We start from the raw sequence: 22217 nt of genomic DNA, 5'->3' as shown, positions 1-22217 counted from the left end.
GCTTACCACCAGGCCCAAGGTGCTCCTCTGCCTACCACCCGCGCAGTACCATCAGAAGCGCGCATCCCAGAGGCTACTATAAGCCGCCCCCAAGCTCAGACGGACGTACCACCACCCCTTCAGCCTGCTCAGCAGCCTCTCAACCAGGAACCTTCCCAGGACCCAGAGGCTGGGCAGGACACCATCATCCCAGGGGTATCTTCTTCCTCCTCCCCGGATGAAGCAGTAGCAGGGTCTTCGTCCTCATGGCCCCCTCCGATTGATTTGAGGGCACACCAGGATCTCCTTCGGAGGGTGGCGTTACTCATGGACCTCCAAGAAGAGGAGGTGTCAGAGGTGGACGACCCGGTGGTCACCATTTTGTCAGCAGACGCCCCAACCAGGGTGGCCCTGCCATTCATTAAGACTATTCAAGCGAATACTGACAGCCTTTGGCAAGCACCGGCCTCTATTACTCCCACAGCCAAAGGGGTGGAACGCAAGTATATGGTTCCCTCTAAGGGATATGAGTATTTGTATGTCCACCCTCCCCCCTCGTCGTTAGTGGTCCAATCCGTCAACAACAGGGAGCGCCACGGTCAGCAAGCCCCGGCTCCTAAGTCTAAAGACGCAAGACAAATGGACTTGCTGGGTTGCAAGGTCTACTCTGCGGGTGCCCTACAGCTACGAGTGGCTAACCAGCAGGCCTTATTGAGCTGCTACGGTCATGACACATGGGCTGAGGTGGAAAAGTATAAAGAACTGCTTCCTCAAGACTTGCGCCAAGAGTTCGCAGCCTTCATAGAGGAAGGTAAAAAGGTGGCTCGTACATCGTTACAAGCCTCCTTGGATGCTGCCGATTCAGGAGCCCGAACTCTAGCCTCCGGCATTACCATGCGACGCATCTCTTGGCTGCAGAGTTCGAATGTTCCCCCTGAATTACAGTATACTATCCAGGACCTTCCCTTTGATGGCAAGGGATTGTTCTCCGAAAAGACGGACTCCAGGCTCCAAAGCCTGAAGGATAATAGGGTTATTATCCGCACATTGGGGATGCACACTCCTGTGACCCAGAGACGTCCGTTCCGTCCCCAGCTTAACCAGCCTTACTTTATGCCCTGGTACAGGCAAGACTCCGGTCGACGTCGCAGTCGAGGGGGACGTAGATGACAGCCTGGTCCACAACCGTCCCAAGGTCAGGCCCCACCTAAGCCACCGGCGGGGCCGAAGTCGTCATTTTGAATATGCGCCCAGGGACGGCCTACCAGCTCTTATCCAGGATCCTTTCCCTCCTTTTTCCAACCACCTTTCCTACTTCCTCCTGGCGTGGTCCCGGCTGACCTCCGATGCCTGGGTCCTCCGCACAGTGGAACGTGGATATCACCTCCAATTCGTTTCACCCCCACCTTCCCATCCTCCTTCCTGGTCCCTTTTCAGGGACCCCTCTCACGAGCAACTCCTCTTACAAGAAGTGCAGACACTCCTCGCTATCAGAGCGATAGAGGAGGTTCCAGAGAGGGAAAGAGGCAAGGGGTTTTATTCCCGTTATTTCTTGATCCCCAAGTCCAAAGGGGGCCTCCGGCCCATCCTAGACCTGCGAGACCTCAACAAATACATGCTAAAGTTGAAGTTCCGCCTGGTCTCCTTGGGAACCATCATTCCTACCCTGGATCCTGGAGACTGGTATGCCGCCCTCGATATGAAGGACGCTTATTTTCACATTGCCATCTCTCCACCGCACAGGCGCTTTCTACGATTTACGCTCAATCACCTTCACTTCCAGTTTGCGGTCCTCCCCTTTGGCCTATCCACGGCCCCGAGGGTATTTACGAAGTGCATGGCCGTCGTCGCCGCCCACCTCCGTCGGCGCGGCATCTGCGTTTTTCCCTACCTAGACGACTGGCTCATCGGGGAATTCGCGGACCCAAGTACAGCAGCATGTAGCAGTGATCAGAGACTTGTTCACGCGCCTGGGCCTGGTACTCAATGTGGAGAAGTCCATCTTAATACCCACCCAGAGGCTGGACTTCATCAGAGTGACCCTGGACTATTCTTTAGCCAGGGTCTACCTTCCTCAGCTTCGATTCCAGGCCCTCACACAGATCATTCAGGGGCTTCAGACCTCTCGCATGACCTCGACCCGTACTTGCCTCCGCCTCCTGGGTCACATGGCGGCTTGCACCTACGTAACCAAGCATGCCAGGCTCCGCCTTCGTCCCCTCCAGCTGTGGCTCAACTTGGTGTATCGCCCGTACAGAGACCCTCTGGACGCCCTGCTCACCGTTCCAACGAGCATCCTTCGCTCCCTGGACTGGTGGCTGACCCCATCCCAAGTGTGTGCAGGGGTCCCATTCCATCCGCCTCAGCCTTCACTTTCCCTGACGACGGACACCTCGTCCCTCGGATGGGGGGCTCACCTCGGCCACCTTCGTACGCAGGGCCTCTGGTCATTGCAGGAGTTGAAGCTGCACATCAACGTCAGGGAGCTACGCGCAGTGCGCCTCACGTGCCAGACGTTCCAGAGTCAACTCAGCGGCCGTTGTGTCTCAGTCTTTACGGACAACACAACGGCCATGTATTATATCAACAAACAAGGGGGAACTCGCTCTTCCCCACTCTGCCACGAGACGATACAACTGTGGGAGTTCTGCATAGCCCACTCAATAGACCTAGTGGCATTTTTCCTCCCAGGCGTGAACAACACCTTAGCAGATCGCCTGAGCTGATCTTTTCTCTGCCACGAATGGTCGCTGAGACCGGACATCGCCCATACAATTTTCCAACAGTGGGGGTTTCCCCGGATAGACCTGTTCGCATCTCGAGCGAACCAGAAATGCCAGGACTTTTGCTCCTTTCAAGGCCTGTCACCGGGGTCCCTGTCGGACGCTTTTCTCCTTCCATGGACTCATCAGCTACTCCACGCATTTCCCCCGTTCTCAATAGTCCACAGAGTCCTCCTGAAGCTCCGACAAGACAGAGCACATCTCATCTTGATTGCGCCAGCGTGGCCCAGGCAGCACTGGTACTCCATGCTGCTCCGTTTTTCCATAACCAGCCCAATTCCTCTGCCGCTTCACCCGGATCTTATAACCCAAGATCACAGCACTCTCCGTCACCCAGACCTGACGGCCCTCCACCTCATGGTGTGGCTCCTGCGTGGCTAGACGAGTCGGAATTGCGCTGCTCTGCTCCTGTGCAGCATGTCTTGTTGAGCAGCAGAAAGCCTTCCACTCGCTCTACCTACCTAGCCAAATGGAAGCGCTTCGCTTGCTGGGCTCAGGCGCGCAACGCTGGCCCTTCGGAGCTCCCTATCCCAGTTCTCCTAGACTACCTCTGGTCCCTGAAATAGCAAGGCCTAGCATTGTCCTCTCTAAAGGTACACTTAGCTGCCATATCCGCTTTCCACCCAGGAGAGGGTGGATATACGGTTTTCTCTCATCCATTGACTGCTAGATTCCGAAAGGCTCTTGAGCATCTCTACCCTCAAGTACGTCACCCGACTCCCACCTGGCACCTAACCCTGGTCCTCAACAGGCTCATGTCTCCACCTTTTGAGCCGTTGGCCACCTGCTCGCTGTTGTACCTGTCCTGGAAGACGGTCTTTTTGGTAGCCATCACATTGGCTAGGCGGGTCTCTGAGCTCCGAGCGCTCTCGGTGGACCCGCCCTATACTATCTTTCATAAGGACAAGGTACAGCTGCGACCGCATCCAGCGTTCCTCCCAAAAGTGGTATCAGCTTTCCACAACAATCAAGATATCTTCCTCCCGGCTTTCTTTCCAAAGCCGCATGCATCCTCACGCGAGCAACAGCTTCACTCTCTCGATGTTCATAGGGCGCTGGCTTTCTATATAGATCGGACAAGACCGTTCCGCAAATCCCCTCAACTGTTCGTTGCAGTTGCCAACCGGATGCGAGGTTTTCCTGTTTCATCGCAGCACATCTCCTCGTGGCTGACAGCGTGCATACGCACCTGTTATGACTTAGCTAATGTTCCCTTGGGCCATCTCACCGCCCACTCTACCAGAGCCCAGGCTTCATCCGCCGCCTTTCTGGCGCACGTGCCAATACAAGAAATATGCCGTGCGGCAACCTGGTCATCGGTTCATACCTTCGCCTCTCACTATGCTCTGGTCCAGCAATCTCGAGATGATGCAGCCTTTGGCTCCACCACATCTCTCTCCGACCCCACCGCCTAGGTAAGGCTTGGGAATCACCTAACTGGAATGGATATGAGCAATCACTCGAAGAAGAAAAAACGGTTACTTACCTTTGTAACTGTTGTTCTTCGAGATGTGTTGCTCATATCCATTCCACACCCACCCTCCTTCCCCACTGTCGGAGTAGCTGGCAAGAAGGAACTGAGGGTCGGGTGGGTTGGCTGAGGTATATATCTGGTGCCGTTATGGCGCCACTCCAGGGGGCGCTCAGCCGACCCACTGGGGTTGCTAGGGTAAAAATCTTCTGACGAACGTGCACGCGGCGCGCGCACACCTAACTGGAATGGATATGAGCAACACATCTCGAAGAACAACAGTTACAAAGGTAAGTAACCGTTTTTTACTTACCCTACAGTAGTTGTCATTCTTTGACATGTTGTAGTCAGTGTGGATCTCACAACTCACTCTCTGCCTCTGATTTTTAGAGTCCTCAACAGCAAAAGCTTTGAATTTCAAGAGAACTGAGGGAGGGTTGCTGCCGCTCCACCCTTCTTATCCTTTCATGGTACAGGACACACATGTAGACCTGATGGACACTGCTCTGCAAACTCCATTCCTCCCTTAACCTCTCCCTCAAAACCCCCCTCCCCACTCTGATCTTAAGCATGAGCACCTACGATGGGATCCGCAGAGATTACATCTCAAAGAATCACAGTTACTATAGAGCAAGTAATCGTTCTTTTCATATCATACCAGTATTTACATATACATTTCACACATATAAGTAATAATTTTGCAGAACCTTCTTAGATGAAGATGTATTCTTCCATAAGGAGAAATACTGACAAAACATATTTAGCTTAAGTTTCAAAACCATTTGTAGCAGTTTTGCCTAGTTTAATCTGATAGCTTTTGCAGGCATTAGTAATTGCGGAATAGCTGGAGTGCTTTGAGTTAGTTAAATAAAATTGAAATAAGACATTTTATTCAATACTTTCCTTCTTTTTTCATTCAGGTACTTTGATTCTGCAGAGTTGAGGAGCAGCACTTTTTCTAAATGGGAAGACAATACAGATTCCTTTTGGAAGAAAGAGAACAGTAACAGAGACACTGACACATTTCTGACTTCAAAAATTACAGACTATGCAGACAGGTATACAGAGATAACTTGTACTAACTTCAGTACAAAGAGCTAAACCTACTCATCTAATTTATGAGAGTAGTCCTGATGACTTAAATGGTACTGCCTGTGAGACTAAGACTAGCAGAATTTGACCAAAACTTTGATCATTAGTAATGAGGTTTCCTTACATATGTAGCAAGAGTTTCTTCTGTTTTCCTGTGTAACTTTTTGTCATTTATTACTACATATTACATGTTGACTATTTATTAAGTTTTCAGCATTGTACAAGACACAGTCATTCCCCAAAGAGTTTATAATTCAAAAGACATGCACAGAAAAGAAGATTGCAATGTAAGAGGAAGTAAACCTACATTGTTTCTATATTTTTAGTTATTCTGATCCTGCCCGTTTTTCTTCTGCAGACCTTCTGCCTCCAACTTTATTTAAGTTGGATGCTAAATGAATTAAATAGTGATGCACTTGTACAATTGAGACTAAAATTTATTTAATATATTTACAAGTAACAGATTTGTTGTTTTTTTAAAAAATTGGTCTAAAATAAGTATTTATTGTTTTCCACAGGGAAATATTTTCAGTTTTATAGTCAATGACAATTGTAGTCTGCAGCCTTCTTTTTCACTTTTGATTTTAAGTTTATTTAAAAGTTAATTTTGCACATATTCATTTGACACCATCCAACCTGCATATTAAATGAATAGCCATTCTTAGAAAATAACAGCATGTGATTGTGTAACTAAGGACTGTAGCAAAATGCAATCTTAACACTGACATTTTCTGACTTTAGAGTGTTTATTTGTGAAACATTGACATTCTTTTAATGTTATATTTTGTAGAGAATTCTGAATATATTTAGTTGCCAGTGAGATGTGGAAGGTAATGATGGTTCAAAGGATTATGAACTGCTGTATTACCACTAGGCTAAGCCTGCTGTAAACAGTCTCTCATTTTGAACATTATTTTTTACATCTTCACTTTGGGCAGAGTTTAACATAAATGTGGGTTACAATGTAACTTTTGTAGAATTAATCTAATCCTTGTTGACACCAGTTTTGCTTGCTTTTTAATAAATCTCTCTTGAATTAATTCTTCTAATTCAAACCAACAGAACTCATTCAGTTCAAGTTATAGTCAAGTAGTATTTACCTATCTACTTATAAAATTATCACTGAAATATTATGTTTCTGCCATTATATCATTTTTAAAGAAAAGTTCTTTATATTTCTTGTTGTCTTTGTTTCATATTGACTTGCATTTAAAAAAATATATAAAAAACTAGGTACATTTTTTGTTTTAGTTAAAAAGAGATAATATTGCTTTCAGCTCAATCATGTTATACTGGATAGAATTTTTTAAAAATTGCATTAATGCTTTAGGCCTACATCTCGTCGTAAACCTGAATATGAGCCACCTTTAAGCACAGATGAGGCACAAAAAAAATTTGGCAATGTCAAAGCTATTTCATCAGATATGTATTTTGGAAAGCAAGACCATGCTGATGTAAGTACAAACGTTTCTATGCAAAATAAACATATTTTTTGATGCTCAAATATTGTGTGATGACTTTAGAAAATTGTGTTACAGTTACTAATAATGGGCAGGGTAGGTAGCTCGGATTGGCTAATGGTCAGAGAGTAGGTTGCCTTGGGGAGTTTGCAGAGACATATGGATTTTTATCTGTGTTCTACAGGTAAAAGTCTCTGTAGTCCCTTACTAGGCACCCGAGCAAACGAGCAAGACATGTCAATATACTGTTAGTGACGTTTTATTTTTAATTCTTTTCTAGTATGAAGCTAGGGCTCGTCTAGAGAGACTTTCTGCAAGTTCCTCCATAAGTTCAGCTGACTTGTTTGAAGAGCAAAAGAAGCAACCAGCAGGTACTAAAGGAAGGCAATGAAAAAAACTAAAACTCCATTGTATAAATGTACTAAGAGTATTCGTTTTCAGTTGCACTGTGTCAGAAATCTAGCTCTCCCAGTTCCCCACAAGATGAAGTATATAAACTGCATTCTGTGCTTAGCATTTATTACAACAATTCACTCTCAAAACTAGAGGGGCAATTTTAATTATAAAAATACAAGGAAACTCACAATTAAGATTTTCATAACCTTCCTGAAGGCAAGTAACTTAATATTATTTGAAGCTGATTTTATGCCATGTGTCTATGCAAAAGATAGGCTATGACTTGTAAAGGTAAAGTCTTTTATCAATGGGAAATGATAATCTGTACAAAATAAGATTAGAAAGTCAAGTGGTTCAGTATTTTCTTATATATCAGGTAGGTTTATATGGCACATAAGTCATACTAAATAGATTTTAATCTTTACATTTGGTAAAAGTCAAAATCATTATTGAGGGAGTAATTGATTCAGGAAGACCCAGAACACTTAGATAGAGTAGTTACAAGATTTGAAATTCTTCTTCCTTAAATGCCTTAGGGCATATGTGTGTTTAACAAATACTTACTACTAGGCAATATTACTTGCCTAGTAGTAAGCTTCTATGAAGAAAGCTATGCAATAGCCCAGTCTATATTATCTCAGCCCTTCCCCGCTTGAATTAACAGGGTGCAATAGCAGGTGGGGTTTGTCATAGGTAGGGTTGGGGGGAGAAGAAGAGAGGATAAAAGGGAAGGTATTGGATTGGCTGAAATTTAGGCTGGGACATAGTTGCAGCCTTGGTATATTGTCATTCTAGTCCAGTTATTTATTTGACCAGTCAGTAGCATGGCATGAAGCTATAAAAGACAATGAGACATCAGAGCATTTTAGTGCTCTAATTAGTTGGGTTTCAGTTCTGTAGCCAGTGAGGAAAGGGAGGTAATTTAAAAAAAATTGTTTGAAGAATAGTTAAAAATCCGTAAGTAATTATAAATATAGTCTAGAAAAGTGAAAGATACCCAACATCCCAATTTCACTTTAAAAAACAGCCACACAATTCAGTTTCAATATCTTAGTTAATTGTGGAAATTTTTGAAAAAAATCGTTGTCTTCATTTTGGCTCCAGTGAGAAAATATTTGATATTGCATTGGCCTCACCGAGTAAGGTATGCACTGTTAATTTACTGGCTAATGCAGCAGTGTCACTTAGCACGAATTCTCAAATTGAATTTTAGTCAAAAGCATCTAAATTCAAGCAACTTGGAAGACTCTTGATAGGAAGGAAGCCACAGTGACTAACTTAGAATTATGGCAGTTCACTAATATCCTCAGCAGTGTGTGTGTGTATGTCTGTGTATATATATATATAAAGGGAGACACTAGCTTAAAAACCCGTTTTTTTTCCCCTGAATTTTTAACCTACGTATTAGTGTTATAGTTTATATCTATAATTACTATAGCAATTAGAAGGGGATTTTTTTTCAGTTTGTTTATTTTGTGCATTTAACCACACTTTTTGTGGAGACAATTTCATGTTTCCTCCTCTTATCAGTTCTCTGTGTGGTTTATGTGAGGCTTTCATACAGCAATGGAGGGAGGGGATGGGAAGGAAATAGAAAAATATGATTGTAAAACAAGGATTGGGGAGGCGTACTGTCTGAAACTACTTTTAACTTTTATTTTAAAAATAGATTCAAATTCAGGTTGAAGCCATCCCTTTAAATATACTATCTTGTTTTAAAATGTCTTGTAGGTACCAATATTTGAGTACAAAGTATTACAACTCATGAAGACACTATAGCATACATGTGCTGTGAGCGTATTCATTACTGACCACTTGAAAAATCCATATGGTTTATGGTGCTCAAGGAAGTACATCAAATAAAGATAGAATTTTGTTGCCAAAGATGAGAGACTTTTACAAACTCTTTTTGGCTGGTATCACTAAAAAAATAATAAAGGGAGGAAGCTACTGTAACAAGGTAGTAGCTTCTCCACTGCCCACAATGGATCCCCTGCCATGCCACAGTCTCTGAGGCAGCTTTATTGTGACAACAAAACAGTTCCTCTACACACCCTGGGCTACAGTTCCTGGGGAATTTTTCCCTTTTCCTTTCAGGTGCCCACTGCCTTTCCTCCCAGGGGACTCTGGCAGTTCTGCTGTGCCCGATTACTGCTTCTGTGTCCTGTTCCCTGAACACTGCCATCCAGGCTTTTCTCCCTGGATGCCCCTTTTCAGAACAGTTCCTCTCAGGTTCCCACTTCCTCCCCTCTCAGGGGACTCTGGCAGTCCTAGCTCTCCAGGGGTCCCTGTTCCCATGGAGCAGGCACCCCATGTCTGTGCGCTCTGCCTTTTTCCTGACTGGCATTCAGCCTGACTCACACAGACTCCCTTTCAAAGGGGTCTCTCCTTCTCTCTAGTCCCAGGTGCTCTCTTTTAAAGCTCATTTGGGTCAGCAGATGAGGCAGAGTGCACTGGCCCTGCACCCTCTTACAGGGCCAGTATCAGCCTGTGATATACTGTAGTGATTTGTACTGTCCTTTTTAATTCACACAGTAGTCAGTCTGTTACACACTCATCCTTCAACTATGGTGGAGAGGTAGTGTCCTTATCTTCTGAAAATTGCCTAACTTTGAGAGGCACACAAACAGTGATTCTCTATAAAATGAAGGTAATATGAAATTCAGAGATTGGCAACAAAAAAGCTGTAGAAATTCTGGAGTCCTTGCCAGAATCAAACACCATTTTTTAAATTCAAAGATTCACTTTCATGAACAGCACTTAGGGTTTATCGTAAAACTCTTCCAAAGTGTTCGTTCTTGTAAAAAAAATCAGGTTAAATGTCTGCATCTTTTAAAAAAAAAACAAAACAAAAAACCAAGATCTAGGGCCTTGTCTACACTACAAGACTATTTCGAATCAACTTAGTTCGAATTTGTGGATTCGACCTTATGAAGTCGAATTTGTGTATCCATACTAAATACACTAATTCGAATTTCTGAGTCCACATTCACGGGGCCAGCGTCGACTTTGGAAGCGGTGCACTGTGGGAAGCTATCCCACAGTTCCCGCAGTCCCCGCTGCCCATTGGAATGCTGGGTAGAGCCCCCAATGCCTGCTGGGGGGAGAAATGTGTCGAGGGTGGTTTTGGGTAAGTGTCGTCATTGAACCGTCAATCACAACCTCCCTCCCTCCCTCCTTGAAAGCGCCAGCGGGCAATCTGTTTGTGCACTTTTCTGGCCAGTGACAGCGCGGACGCCACAGCACTGCAAGCATGGAGCCCGCTGCGATCATCACCGTTTTCTCCTCCACGCACTTTATCGTCCACCTCTTCCACAGTCAGCTGATGAGAAATTGGGCTACTTTTCAATGGTGCTGCAAGCACTGGGGGACCATAGGGGACGTTTTGAAAACATCAACGTCGGGTGGCCGGGCAAGGTTCATGATGCGTGTGTTTTCAGGAACTGTGGGCTGCTCAGACGCCTGCAGGAAGGTAGTTTCTTCCCGGACCACGAAATAACTGTTGTGGATGAGCAGATTCCTAAAGTCATCCTCGGGGACCCAGCCTGCCCGCTAATGCACTTTGCGTTAAAGGGTTGAAACTGGGAGGCAGACTGTGCTGGGTAGGGTGTGCGGTGATGTAAAGACCGCCTCTAAACTCAACGAATGACAGGCTCCTGCTCCTAGAGCGGTCCGCAGTGCCGGAATGCTTCTTTCAACGGAGCCTGCCATCCCTCTTTTTCGAATTCTGTGTGCGGGGGGATATGTGACCTTGTGGCGGAGGAGTACGGATACAGATTCCTTTGCTGCGTGACTCAGCGGTCCAGGACAAGGACCGCTGTATAAGATCTGTAACCGCCCTCCCCCGCTACAAAGTCACATCCCCCCCCGCCCACACAGAACCTGGAAACCACCTCCCATACCGACCATGGTGCCTACTGACTGCACTGTGTGTGTGACCCGCTGCTGATCCTGCCCCCGTGTCTGAATCCCTGGGAAAGGTGACTGTCCTATGCAATTAACAACCCCCTTCCCCACGCCCCCCATTCAAACACAGTCTTCTTTGAAAAAACATGACGGAAACAGTAATTAACAGCAAAGTATTTTTATTACTTAAGTAGACACTTAGGGGATGGAACTGGGATTGGGACTTGTGTGAGTCCGGAAGGGAACGACTTCTGCAAATGTAGGGTATGAGAGCTTTTTGGTACTTGAGCACTCTGCTGGGGTGCAGTGACAGTTTACACGGCCTCTGGCGCCCCTCCTTCTGGTTATTTTAGGTGAGGGGGGTATGGGACTTTGTGGCGGGGGAGGGTGGTTGCAGATACACTGCAGGGGGGCTCTGTCCTCCTGCGGTCCTGCAGAACATCCACAAGGCGCCTGAGCGTGTCCGTTTGCTCCCTCACTAGTGCAAACATTGTTTGAGTCGCCTGCTTGTCTTCCTCACGCCACCTCTCCTCCCGTTCGCTGTGTGAGCGCTGGTACAGAGAGACGGTCTCCCTCCACTGGCTCTGCTGGTCCGCCTCGGCTAGGTAGCAGCCCATACTTTCATCCAACATCTTGTCCCTTGTCTTTTTCTTTCTCTGCCTAATCTTTGCCAGCCTCTGCGAGGGGGATGCTGTGGCAGGTCTGGAGACAGTGGAAGCTGTGAGATGGGAAACAGGGAGTGAATTCCTTTCAAAGATACATTTTTGCGAACAATTAACTGAGTCTAGGCTGTCTCTGTGAATTCTGGGTTGAGACCCCTGTGCCTGCTGGGGCACGAATAATTTTCGCGGTGGATTCTGGGTAAATGTCGCCAGTCATTCCTTCCTCCGGGAAAGCAACGGCAGACAATCATTTCAAGCCCGTTTTCCCAGAATTGCCCTGGCATACGCCATAGCGTGGCAACCATGGACACTGTTTTGCCTTTTGTGTATGTCACCGTATGTGTACTAGATGCCGCTGACAGAGGCGGTCCAGCAGCGCTACACAGCAGCATGCTTTTGCTTTTGCATGACAGCAGAGATGGTTACCAGCCATATTGTACCATCTACCATACCATAAATTGGTAATAAGATGGGCATGGTTACCTGTCCTTTTGCACTGCACCATTTGGTGCTTTCATAAGTGCCCCTGGCCAAGCAGCCAGGGGCGCAAAAGCCAAAATTGGGAATGACTCCCTGAGTCAATCCCTCCTTTTTGGTATCTAAAAATAGAATCAGTCCTGCCTAGAATATGGGCAAGTGTACTAGAGAACAACTGTATCAGAGAACCAGAGAGCACAGCTGCTCTGTGTCAGATCCTGCATAGATTATGAGCTGTATGCTATTCACAGGGGGTGCTCCTGCAACAACCCCACCTGTTCATTCCATTCTTCCCCAGCCTTCCTGGGCTACCATAGCATTGTCCCCCAACCTGTGTGATGAAGTAATAAAGAATGCAGGAATAAGACACAGTGACTTGTTAGTGAGAAATGAGTGGAAGGCAGCCTCCAGTTGCTATGATAGTCCACATAGGACATTAAGGAGTGTGGAGGAGAGGAGCCCAGCATCCTGCTGCTAGTCCAGGGGCAATTGAATCTTTTCTTTACACATGAAGGGTGGGGGCTGATGAAGCTCAGCCCCCTGTTGCTATGATGACGATGGTTACCAGCCATATTGTACCATCTACCAGGAAAAATTAGGTTCACCTGACACTGGGGAACCTGACAGATAGTAGTCGGCATGGTTACCAGTCCTTTTGCACTGCCCCATGTGCCAATAGGCTGATGTTGAGGACAGATACCCATCTTTTTGTACCATCAGCCATCCATAGCGTGGGGGGAGCAAGGATGTTGGTGTTGAGTGCTGCACCATCGCGTCTATCTGCAGCATTCAGTAAAGATACGGTGACATGTAAAAGAGTCAAGAGAGGATTGTTTTCCCTTTCACTTCTGGGGGTGGGTGGGGGGGGTGCGTAAATTGCCGAGCTATGCCCTGACCCACCGCGGACACTGTTTTTGTCCCTAGAAGCATTTGGAGCTCAGCCAAGAATGCAAATCATTTTCGGAGACAGCAGGAACTGTGGGATACCTTGCATCCTCAGTCACCCCTCCCTCCATGAGCGTCCATTTGATTCTTTGGCTTTCTGTTACGCTCGTCTCGCAGCAGCGTGCTGAGTCTCTGCTATGCCGTCTGTCCGGAGATTTTTTAAAAATACTTTGGACCAGGCGTAAGATTACAGTAATTCCCCTAATTAGATGCATGAGTCTCCTAGCGAGATCACTGTGAGGACGGGCACTGAAGGAGATAGAGAGCGCATGCTGCGTGAAATCTATCACGAACCACGGACCGATGCAGCCGTGGTCGGGGAGGCAATGCTCCCTGAATACCGCATGAAAGCCTCGCGCGGAAAAGGGTGCTATCACGGAGCACCCAATAAGGCAGCTCTCCCCAGGAACCTCCTGCTGATGCTTATCGATTAACGGAAGTAGAGCTTCGTGGAGATCTCCCAGGAGGATTTCTGATCTATCACCATATATAGAGAGACCTCCTTCTCACACACTTCAGATTCCTGTTATATTAAGAATAAAAGTTAACATGGTTAAAGGACTTACCGACTGCTCCTTCCCCTGATTCAGGATCCGGGTTCATGGCCGGGGAGGGTTGGTAGGGGATCTCCGTGACGGTGATGAATAGATCCTGGCTGTCGGGGAAACCAGCGTTGTAAGCGCTCTCGCCTGCCTCGTCCTCCACAAACACTTCCTCATCTTCCCCGTCCGTGAACATCGTCGAGGAACTGTCCGTCGACACTGTCCCATCATCAGAGTCCATGGTCACTGGTGGGGCAGTGGTGGCAGGCTCCGTAGCGTCCGTTTGCCGCTTTGATTTTTTGGTAGCCTTGTCTGGGGTCCTTGGTTTTCACGCGGCGATGCGTTGCATGACGGCTGTATCCTCTGTCTGGATCATGGCTTTGGAGACCTTCTCGTAGGTCTTTGCATTCCGTTTGTTGGAGCTCAGCTCCGAAAGCACAGACTCCTCGCCCCACACACCGATCAGATCCAAGAGTTCCCGGTCAGTCTAAGCCGGGTCCCTCTTTCTATTCAGAGATTACATGAACTCCTCTGCTGGAGAGCTCTGCATCGCTGCCGGTGCTGCTGAGCTCGCCCCGATGTCCAACCACGAAATGAGATTCTAACTGTCCAGAAAGGAAAAGGAATTCAAATTTTCCCGGGTCGTTTCCTGTGTGGCTGCTCAGAGCATCGAAGCTCGGACTGCTGTCCAGAGCGTCAACAGAGTGGTGCACTGTGGGATAGCTCCCGGAGCTACTAAGTTCGATTTGCATCCACACCTAGCCTAATTCGAGCTAGCCATGTCGAATTTAGCGTTACTCCACCTGTCGGGGTGGAGTACCAAATTCGAACTAAAGAGCCCTCTAGTTCGAATTAAATGGCTTCCTGGTGTGGACGGTTGAGCGGTTAGTTCGAATTAACGCTGCTAAATTCGAATTAAAGTCCTAGTGTAGACCAGGCCTAGGAAAGGCTACAAAAACAGCCTCTAGTGTAATTAATTTCAAAGTTATTGATTGTCAATGGCACTAACTGGTCAAGTTTTACTGACAAAAATGCAAGATGCTTCCCAGAAAGCCGTGAGAAAAATTAAGTTGCTTAAGGTATTAATTTACATTATATCTGAATTATTTATATTTGTTCTTTGGGATTTTCATTTTTATTAATTTGGTTTTCAAAATTAGAAGGCCAAAGGATATCTGAAGTGACACAGTTCATAAGAAAGTAAAAATTTCAGTTCAGAAACTTGGTTGTGTCTTTGCTACTGTTGTTTCAGATGGATCTCACAGGTATAAGTGAAACTCGAATCCATATCACAATGTTGATTTGACTAAAGAATCTGTAGAACACAGGTCTAGTGATACCACTATAGAAATAGCCAATACTGACCTTAAGGGCAGTGCAGAAAATGTATTATTGAAAATGACTTTGCATCTTTCACTACAAATAAGTTCTGCTATCCTGAACAGTTTTTAATTTTAAATACCAACGTGCATCACTAGTGTCTTAGAAATTATGGGTGGAAAGGTACCAATTCAAATTATCGTTGGTCACTAAAACAGCCATGGTGTAGACTTGCCATTAGAGATGACAAGGGTGTAGTTTTAATAGAAAGTTTGGCATCTTTTGCCTTTTGAGAGTCTAAAATAGTGACAAATTCTTGCTGAATAAAAGGAGCAAGAATTTTTGCAAGTGGTCAGAATAGTTGTTTTGATTGTGGTTATAGGAAAAAAGCTCTTTTCTTTAAGGAAAGAATATAAAAAATTGGAGGGTGATATCTTACATTACCCATAATGTAAGATGCAGTCTTATAGGACTGCATCTTTTTCCTTATTGCCCATAAGGTATCATTTCACTGTAGTGGAAAAGTGAGAAAAAAATATGTTTTGCAGCCATAGGAAAAAGATAAGGAATGATGATGAGGCATGATCCACAGATAAGGAAATTTAAAATTGCACTTTGGCATATAACTTAGTTAATGTGCATTTACCTTATAAGTTACATGCTGCAGTAGCAAGCAACTTTTTTTGTATTTTGAGCCATGTTAGTATATTGTGAAGCCCATAATTGAAGTACCTTAAAAATATTTTTAAAAGCTCAAACTCAATTTGAGCTTTTAAAAATATTTTTTAATATGCATTGAATTTACTGATTGCTCAAAAATTTTATGAGTGTTCACCCTTGGTGTTTCTAAAGTATGTTTCTGCCGCCACTGTTTGTTTAATCACTAGGATTCTCAGTGTGACCTTTTGTAACACTATGGGTCTGACCATTAGGTTGTCTATACGAGCATCAACCTATTAATTTCTGATTGAGCTTCCTGATTGTCTTGACCCTATAACTTCTAACCTTTCCTATAAAAGGAACAGTTGTAGAAAAATTATGCCTTCTGAAGAAGCAGAGTTCAGCTGTTTGTATTACGCACCATATAGAACTGCCAACATCTAGAAAAGTCTTGTAATGGATGTCACATTCTGAGGTGCAGTCCAGACAAATGAAGAATTGTCATATCTTACTATGTAACCCCGAGTGCTTCACAACGCCTTGCTACTGTGATTTTTCTGCCTGGGACACTCACAGTCAGCAACAAGTATACACTCTGTCTATGTATTGGGCAACCCTGGTCCAATACTTTGGATCCTGGAGCCTGCCTACAATATCAGAGACTTCCACTGGTCTCCACAAGTCTTGGTTAACAACTGATAAGGAAACTCCACACTCTCCCCAGCCCCAATTTTTCCCAAAAATGTGTGTTCTGAAACGTCCAACCTGATCTTGGAACAAGCAGAAGAATGTTAAGGTCCATTGCTCCTTTAAAGAGTCAGTATTCAACGGTTTGTTACTTTAACTGGAGTTAACAGAGAGTTGAGTTTAAACACAGCACTGGACTGGATGACATTAAAAATAAAACAAGTTTAGTTACGGAGATAGATCTTAAGTGAGTATAAGAATTAAAGTGAGAAATGGTTACAAGAGAAATAAAGATAAAATGCTTTCTAGTAACTAAAATTTAAGCTAGATTAGGTACAAGGTAAAATCCTCGTCACGTTTCCATCAAGATTCCTGACCAGACTCCTGGGTCACAATCGATCCCCCAAAGTCAAAGGGCTGGGCACCTTTGTCATCTTAGGGAAAAGATAGATAACGTGGGGTTCTTTGAGGAGTGTCCCTGTGGGTGCTCCACTTTAGGTGTCTTGACGCCCTGTGCTTGTAATCAGAGATTTGTAGTAGCAGTGCCCCAGTTGGTCATGCACGCGCAACATCTGTCTCTCACCACTCCGAGTGGCCATTTAGCGTGCGCAGCCAACCTTCTCTCAGTTCCTTCTCTACCGCCTTTGGCTAGAGTCAGAATGACACCAGCGCCTGTCTATCTCGTAAAATTGCTTATATTCCCATCTCTGTTTATCCCTTTTGCTGGTTTTCTTTTGTTTTCTCATCCTTATTTACCGATTTAAAAAAAAAAAGTATTATTTTGTTTGCCCGTCCGCCACCAGCGGGTCTCTGCCAATGGTGACCTCACCTTAGGCATGCCTGGTTCCCCCTGGCTTTAAACATTGGCTGATCTACAGGCTATCTGTTACTGTATCGGATGGCCATGCTGTCTCGGGGAAACCCATATACCACAGAAGTGTCCACATTGCAAGAAATTATCTGCCAGGACACTGAAAGCCAGGGACCTCCAACAAAAACTAGTAATGATGGAGAAATCCCTCAGGCCAGCCTCCGACCCAGAGTCCAGGACTCCTCCTGGCCAACGGTCTCCAGCAGCAGCCTCAGACAAGGGCTGCACACAAACCGTGTCTAAGGACCCTGCATCTAAGAAGTGAGAGTGAAAGATTCCCTCAAATGGCGGATACAACCGCAAAACATCTGTTCAGGGGTCCCATTCCAACAAAAAACTCCCACTACAACAATCACCACAGATGCCTCCGTAGTGGGATGGGGAGCCCATCTGGACAACACCATCATCCAGGGATGCTGGTCCCCAGCAGAAACCAACCTACATATAAACATTCTAGAGCTCTGGGCAGTAACAAAAGCATGCAAACACTGCCTTCTGCGTATCCGCAACAATACCATCAAAGTCCTCATGGACAACACAGCCCACATGTTTTATATAAACCCACAGGGCAGAGCTCGATCAGACCCTTTCTGCATCAAGGCACTCCACCTATGGCAGTGGTGCAGATCCAACAATATAGACATTTCTGCAGTTTACCTGCCAGGACTTGAGAATACCACGGAAGACCATCTGAGCAGACACTTCTCACAAACCCATGAGTGGGAGATGGACTACCAGACCCTCGTGACTATATTCAACCAGTGGGGGTTCCGTACTATAGACTTATTCGCAACAGCTCGCAATACAAAATGCCCTCAATATTGCTCCCAAGCGGGGCTCGGGCACCACTCACTGGGCGATGCCCTCCCCACAAAATGGGAAGCACCACTAATGTACGCGTTCCCCCTGATCTCCGTAGTAAGCCGGGTATTACACAAAATCAGACAGAACAAGGCCGGGGTTGTACTCATTGCACCAACATGGCTCAGACAGACATGGTCCCCATACCTAACACAGATGGCAGTGAAACCTCCTCGAACCCTTCCACAACTTCCTCACCTCCTGACACAGGAGGCCGGCCACATTATTCACCCCAACCTAGTGGTTCTCCGCCTAAAGGCCTGGTTCGTCCATGGCTAATGGGGCTGGATCACGATTACTCTGAAGAAGTTAAAAGATTTTCTCTTGAATAGTCACAAACGGAGCACACGCAAGACTTATGCTCATAAGTGGATACATTTCTGCGCCTGGTATGAGGCTCATCATATGTCTCCTCATTCTGCCCCTCTACCCAGAGTCCTGGACTATATACTGGGTCTTAAAAAGACGTGCCTCTCCAATAGCTGCATAAAGGTAAACTTAGCAGCAGTCACCTCACTACATGATAAGGTACTACCATCTTTGCTCATCCAACCACTAAACGATTCTTAAAAGGCATGACCAACATATACCCTCCCCTAAAATACCCTACTCCTATATAGGACTGTGATGGGGTTCAACTCACCACTGCTGGCGCCCCTTGTCAGTCGCTCCAGGAATTAGCTTTTGACCGCTCCGGGACATCCTCGCCGCGTGGTAGGCTGCGTGGTAGCTCGCCTGTTGTCTCCATTCTGCTGCCCTTGGACCCCCGTTGCTCCCTGCTCAGCGGCGTCCTCTTCAGGACAGTCTTCATCCACTTCAGGACACTGCCCTCCGGCAGTGCCCACTACTCTGGTCTCACCCCCTTCCAGCGGAGGGGGGGTTGTTAACAGCAGTCCTCCTGTTTCTCTCTCTCTCTCCCTGCCCACCTCATTCTCCACAACCGAGAAGACAAAAGGAGACAGCCATTGAACTCTAGAGGAGGGGTCCTGACCTGCAAATTTAGTCAGTAATCTGCTGGAGCCTGAGGTGAGAGAGTTTACTTTGCAACTAAGCTAGTTTCGTAAGTAGATACTAGTGAGAGTTTTCTCTTTTTTATTTTTCTTGTAATCATTTCTAACTTTTATACCTCGCTACTTATCCTCACTTAAAATCTCTTTTTGTTGTTAATAAGCTTGTTTTACTGTTTTATCTAATCCAGTCTTTTTAAATTGAAGTGTCTGGATAGCTATTTAAGGTAATAAATGGCATGTTATTTCTATAAAGGAATAATGGATTTAATACATTTGTATTGGCCAGGATAGGGTTGGGCAGCACAGGACAAAGATTTCTGGGGGAAGATCTGCGACTGGGGGTGTGTTGAGGTCACCCTGCAATATAACCCAGGCTGGTGAGAGACCAGGTGTACTTGACGGGCTGCAGTTACACACAGACACTCCAGGTGTGGCTTGCATGCTGGAAGGCTGTTTGTGAGCAGCCCAGGTGGGAGCTACTGTAAGGCACACAAGATTGCAAGACAGGGGTGACACCGCTACTCATTTCCCTCTGGAATTGTCTGCTAAAATGCAAATTGTTTAGTTCTTCAAGTGATGGTACCTATGTGTATTCCACATGTGGGATGCACCTGAGTCTGGAAGAAGTGTCCATTAACCCGCATATGCGTGGTGCGTCCCCTTGTGCTTCAAGCCAAGGGTATAATAGATGGTGTGGGTCAATGCCTCTTCAGTTCCCTCTTACCGCCACATGGCCTGAGTCGGAACCCCTGTTCCTTCACGCTCTGTTTTGCTAAGAGAGTGATCATTCCTTGTTCTGTGTATATAGTTGCAGATAATTGTATTTTGTTGTTTTAGTGATATCTACACTAGTGTAGTTCTTTCCCTGTTTGGGGAACTTTCTCCACCTGGGGACTATGCCCCAGATTCCATGATTTTAAAAATTGTGTCTCTTGCCCGCATTCATTATCTGTGAGTGACAAGTACCAGAGCTGTCTTTACTGCCACGGCAAGACACACACAGACTCATAGACTTTAAGGTCAGAAGGGACCATTATGATCATCTAGTCTGACCTCCTGCACAATGCAGGCCACAGAATCTCACCCACCAACTCCTGTAACAAACCCCTAACCTATGTCTGAGTTATTGAAGACCTCAAATCGTGGTTTAAAGATCCAAGGTGCAGAGAATCCTCCAGCAAGTGACCTGTGCCCCACACTGCAGAGGAAGGCAAAAAACCTCCAGGGCCTCTGCTGATCTGCCCTGGAGGAAAATTCCTTCCCGACCCCAAATATGGCGATCAGCTAAACCCTGAGCATGTGGGCAAGACTCACCGCCAGCACCCAGGAAAGAATTCTCTGTAGTAACTCAGATCCCACCCCATTTAACATCCCATGACAGGCCATTGGGTATATTTACCGCTAACAATCAAAGATCAATTAATTGCCAAAATTAGGCTGTCCCATCAAACCATCCCCTCCATAAACTTATCAAGCTTAGTCTTGAAGCCAGATATGTCTTTTGACCCCACTAGTCCCCTTGGAAGGCTGTTCCAGAACTTCACTCCTCTAATGGTTAGAAACCTTCGTCTAATTTCAAGTCTAAACTTCCTGATGGCCAGTTTATATCCATTTGTTCTTGTGTCCACATTGGTACCGAGCTTAAATAATTCCTCTCCCTCCCTGATATTTATCCCTCTGATATATTTATAAAGAGCAATCATATCTACCCTCAGCCTTCTTTTGGTTAGGCTAAACTAACCAAGCTCTTTGAGTCTCCTTTCATAAGACAAGTTTTCCATTCCTCGGATCATCCTAGTAGCCCTTCTCTGTACCTGTTCCAGTTTGAATTCATCCTTCTTAAACATGGGAGACCAGAACTGCACACAGTATTCCAGATGAGGTCTCACCAGTGCCTTGTATAATGGTACTAACACCTCCTTATCTTTACTGGAAATACCTCGCCTGATGCATCCTAAGACTGCATTAGCTTTTTTAACAGCCATATCACATTGGCGGTTCATAGTCATCCTGTGATCATGGCTTGCTGCTCCATCTGCAAGTCTTTCATGCCCCGAACACAGGAAGCTCAAGAGCTTTGCCTCCATAAGTACTTGATGGAGGAAGCCATTAGACTGAGGGCACATTCTGATTCGGGACCAGTGAAGCAACCATCACTGGCAGTGAGAGCCCCTCCAGTCCCCTCATGTGCCCCGATCCATTGGTATTGAAGACAAAGGACAAGTACCAACATTAGAGTAAAAAACACTGTCACGGGCATAAGAGCAGATCCCCATTGTAGATTGCTCCTAAGCACAGCATTTCTTCCCCTAGCCTGGCCAAGTGGGTGAGATGTGCGCAACTGGACCAATGTCCAAGCTTCCACATGTGGAGAGTAAGACTAGGTGCAAATGGGATCCGATGGTGCCAATGACTGGCGTGGTACCCACGCATTTGGAACACTCACCAGTGTGTGTTCCCATCTTGCAGGTGCCTCTGCACCTCCTGGATAGGCTGGCCCTGCAGAAACCGCTTAGGCCCTCTGACATTTCCTATGGCACCACCCTAAATTCCTCCCAAAGGTAGTATCGGAATTACACCTATACCAGTGCATCCATGTAGTGAAATACAGCAGCTGTTAAACAACACTCAGCAAGACTAGGGGTATGGCTACACTTGCAAATTTGCAGCGCTGCAGCAGGGTGTGAAAAAACACCCTCTGCAGCGCTGCAAATTGCGGCGCTACAAAGCGCCAGTGTAGTCAAAGCCCCAGCGCTGGGAGCCGCGCTCCCAGCGCTGTCCGTTATTCCCCACAGGGAGGTGGAGTATGGACAGCGCTGGGAGAGCTCTCTCCCAGCGCTGGCGCTTTGACTACACTTAGCGCTTCAAAGCGCTGCCGCGGGAGCGCTGCCGCGGCAGCGCTTTGAAGCGCTAATGTAGCCATAGCCTAGGTAACAGTTTAGGAAAGGAAATTAGTAATATTGTATCCAGTTGAAACTGCAGGAGGAATCTTATATGTTGGCGGAGTGTAATTGCTCAACTTGGTATATGGAGTGTACAGTTTTAGAAAATAGCGTGTTTGGTAGGAATATGTACAAATTCTCAAATGGAAATTT

The 22217-nt window shown here is 46.0% G+C and overlaps 1 protein-coding gene across 2 annotated transcripts in view; it reads left to right on the top strand.

The window, feature by feature from the left end:
• The window catches only part of ARFGAP3 (ADP ribosylation factor GTPase activating protein 3), an 83577-nt gene that overhangs the window by 59164 nt on the left and 2196 nt on the right, over positions 1-22217 (top strand). For both annotated transcript variants that reach the window (XM_044994466.1, XM_044994456.1), the window contains 3 exons: positions 5154-5291; positions 6656-6779; positions 7066-7156. In XM_044994466.1, the coding sequence (XP_044850401.1) occupies positions 5154-5291; positions 6656-6779; positions 7066-7156 (353 nt within the window). The remainder of the gene's footprint in view (positions 1-5153; positions 5292-6655; positions 6780-7065; positions 7157-22217) is intronic.

Source organism: Mauremys mutica, chromosome 1 (genome assembly GCF_020497125.1).
Source record: "Mauremys mutica isolate MM-2020 ecotype Southern chromosome 1, ASM2049712v1, whole genome shotgun sequence".
Taxonomy (NCBI): Eukaryota; Metazoa; Chordata; order Testudines; family Geoemydidae; genus Mauremys; species Mauremys mutica.
The sequence above is the reverse complement of the archived record's forward strand: the minus strand, read 5'-3'. Positions and strand labels throughout refer to the sequence as shown.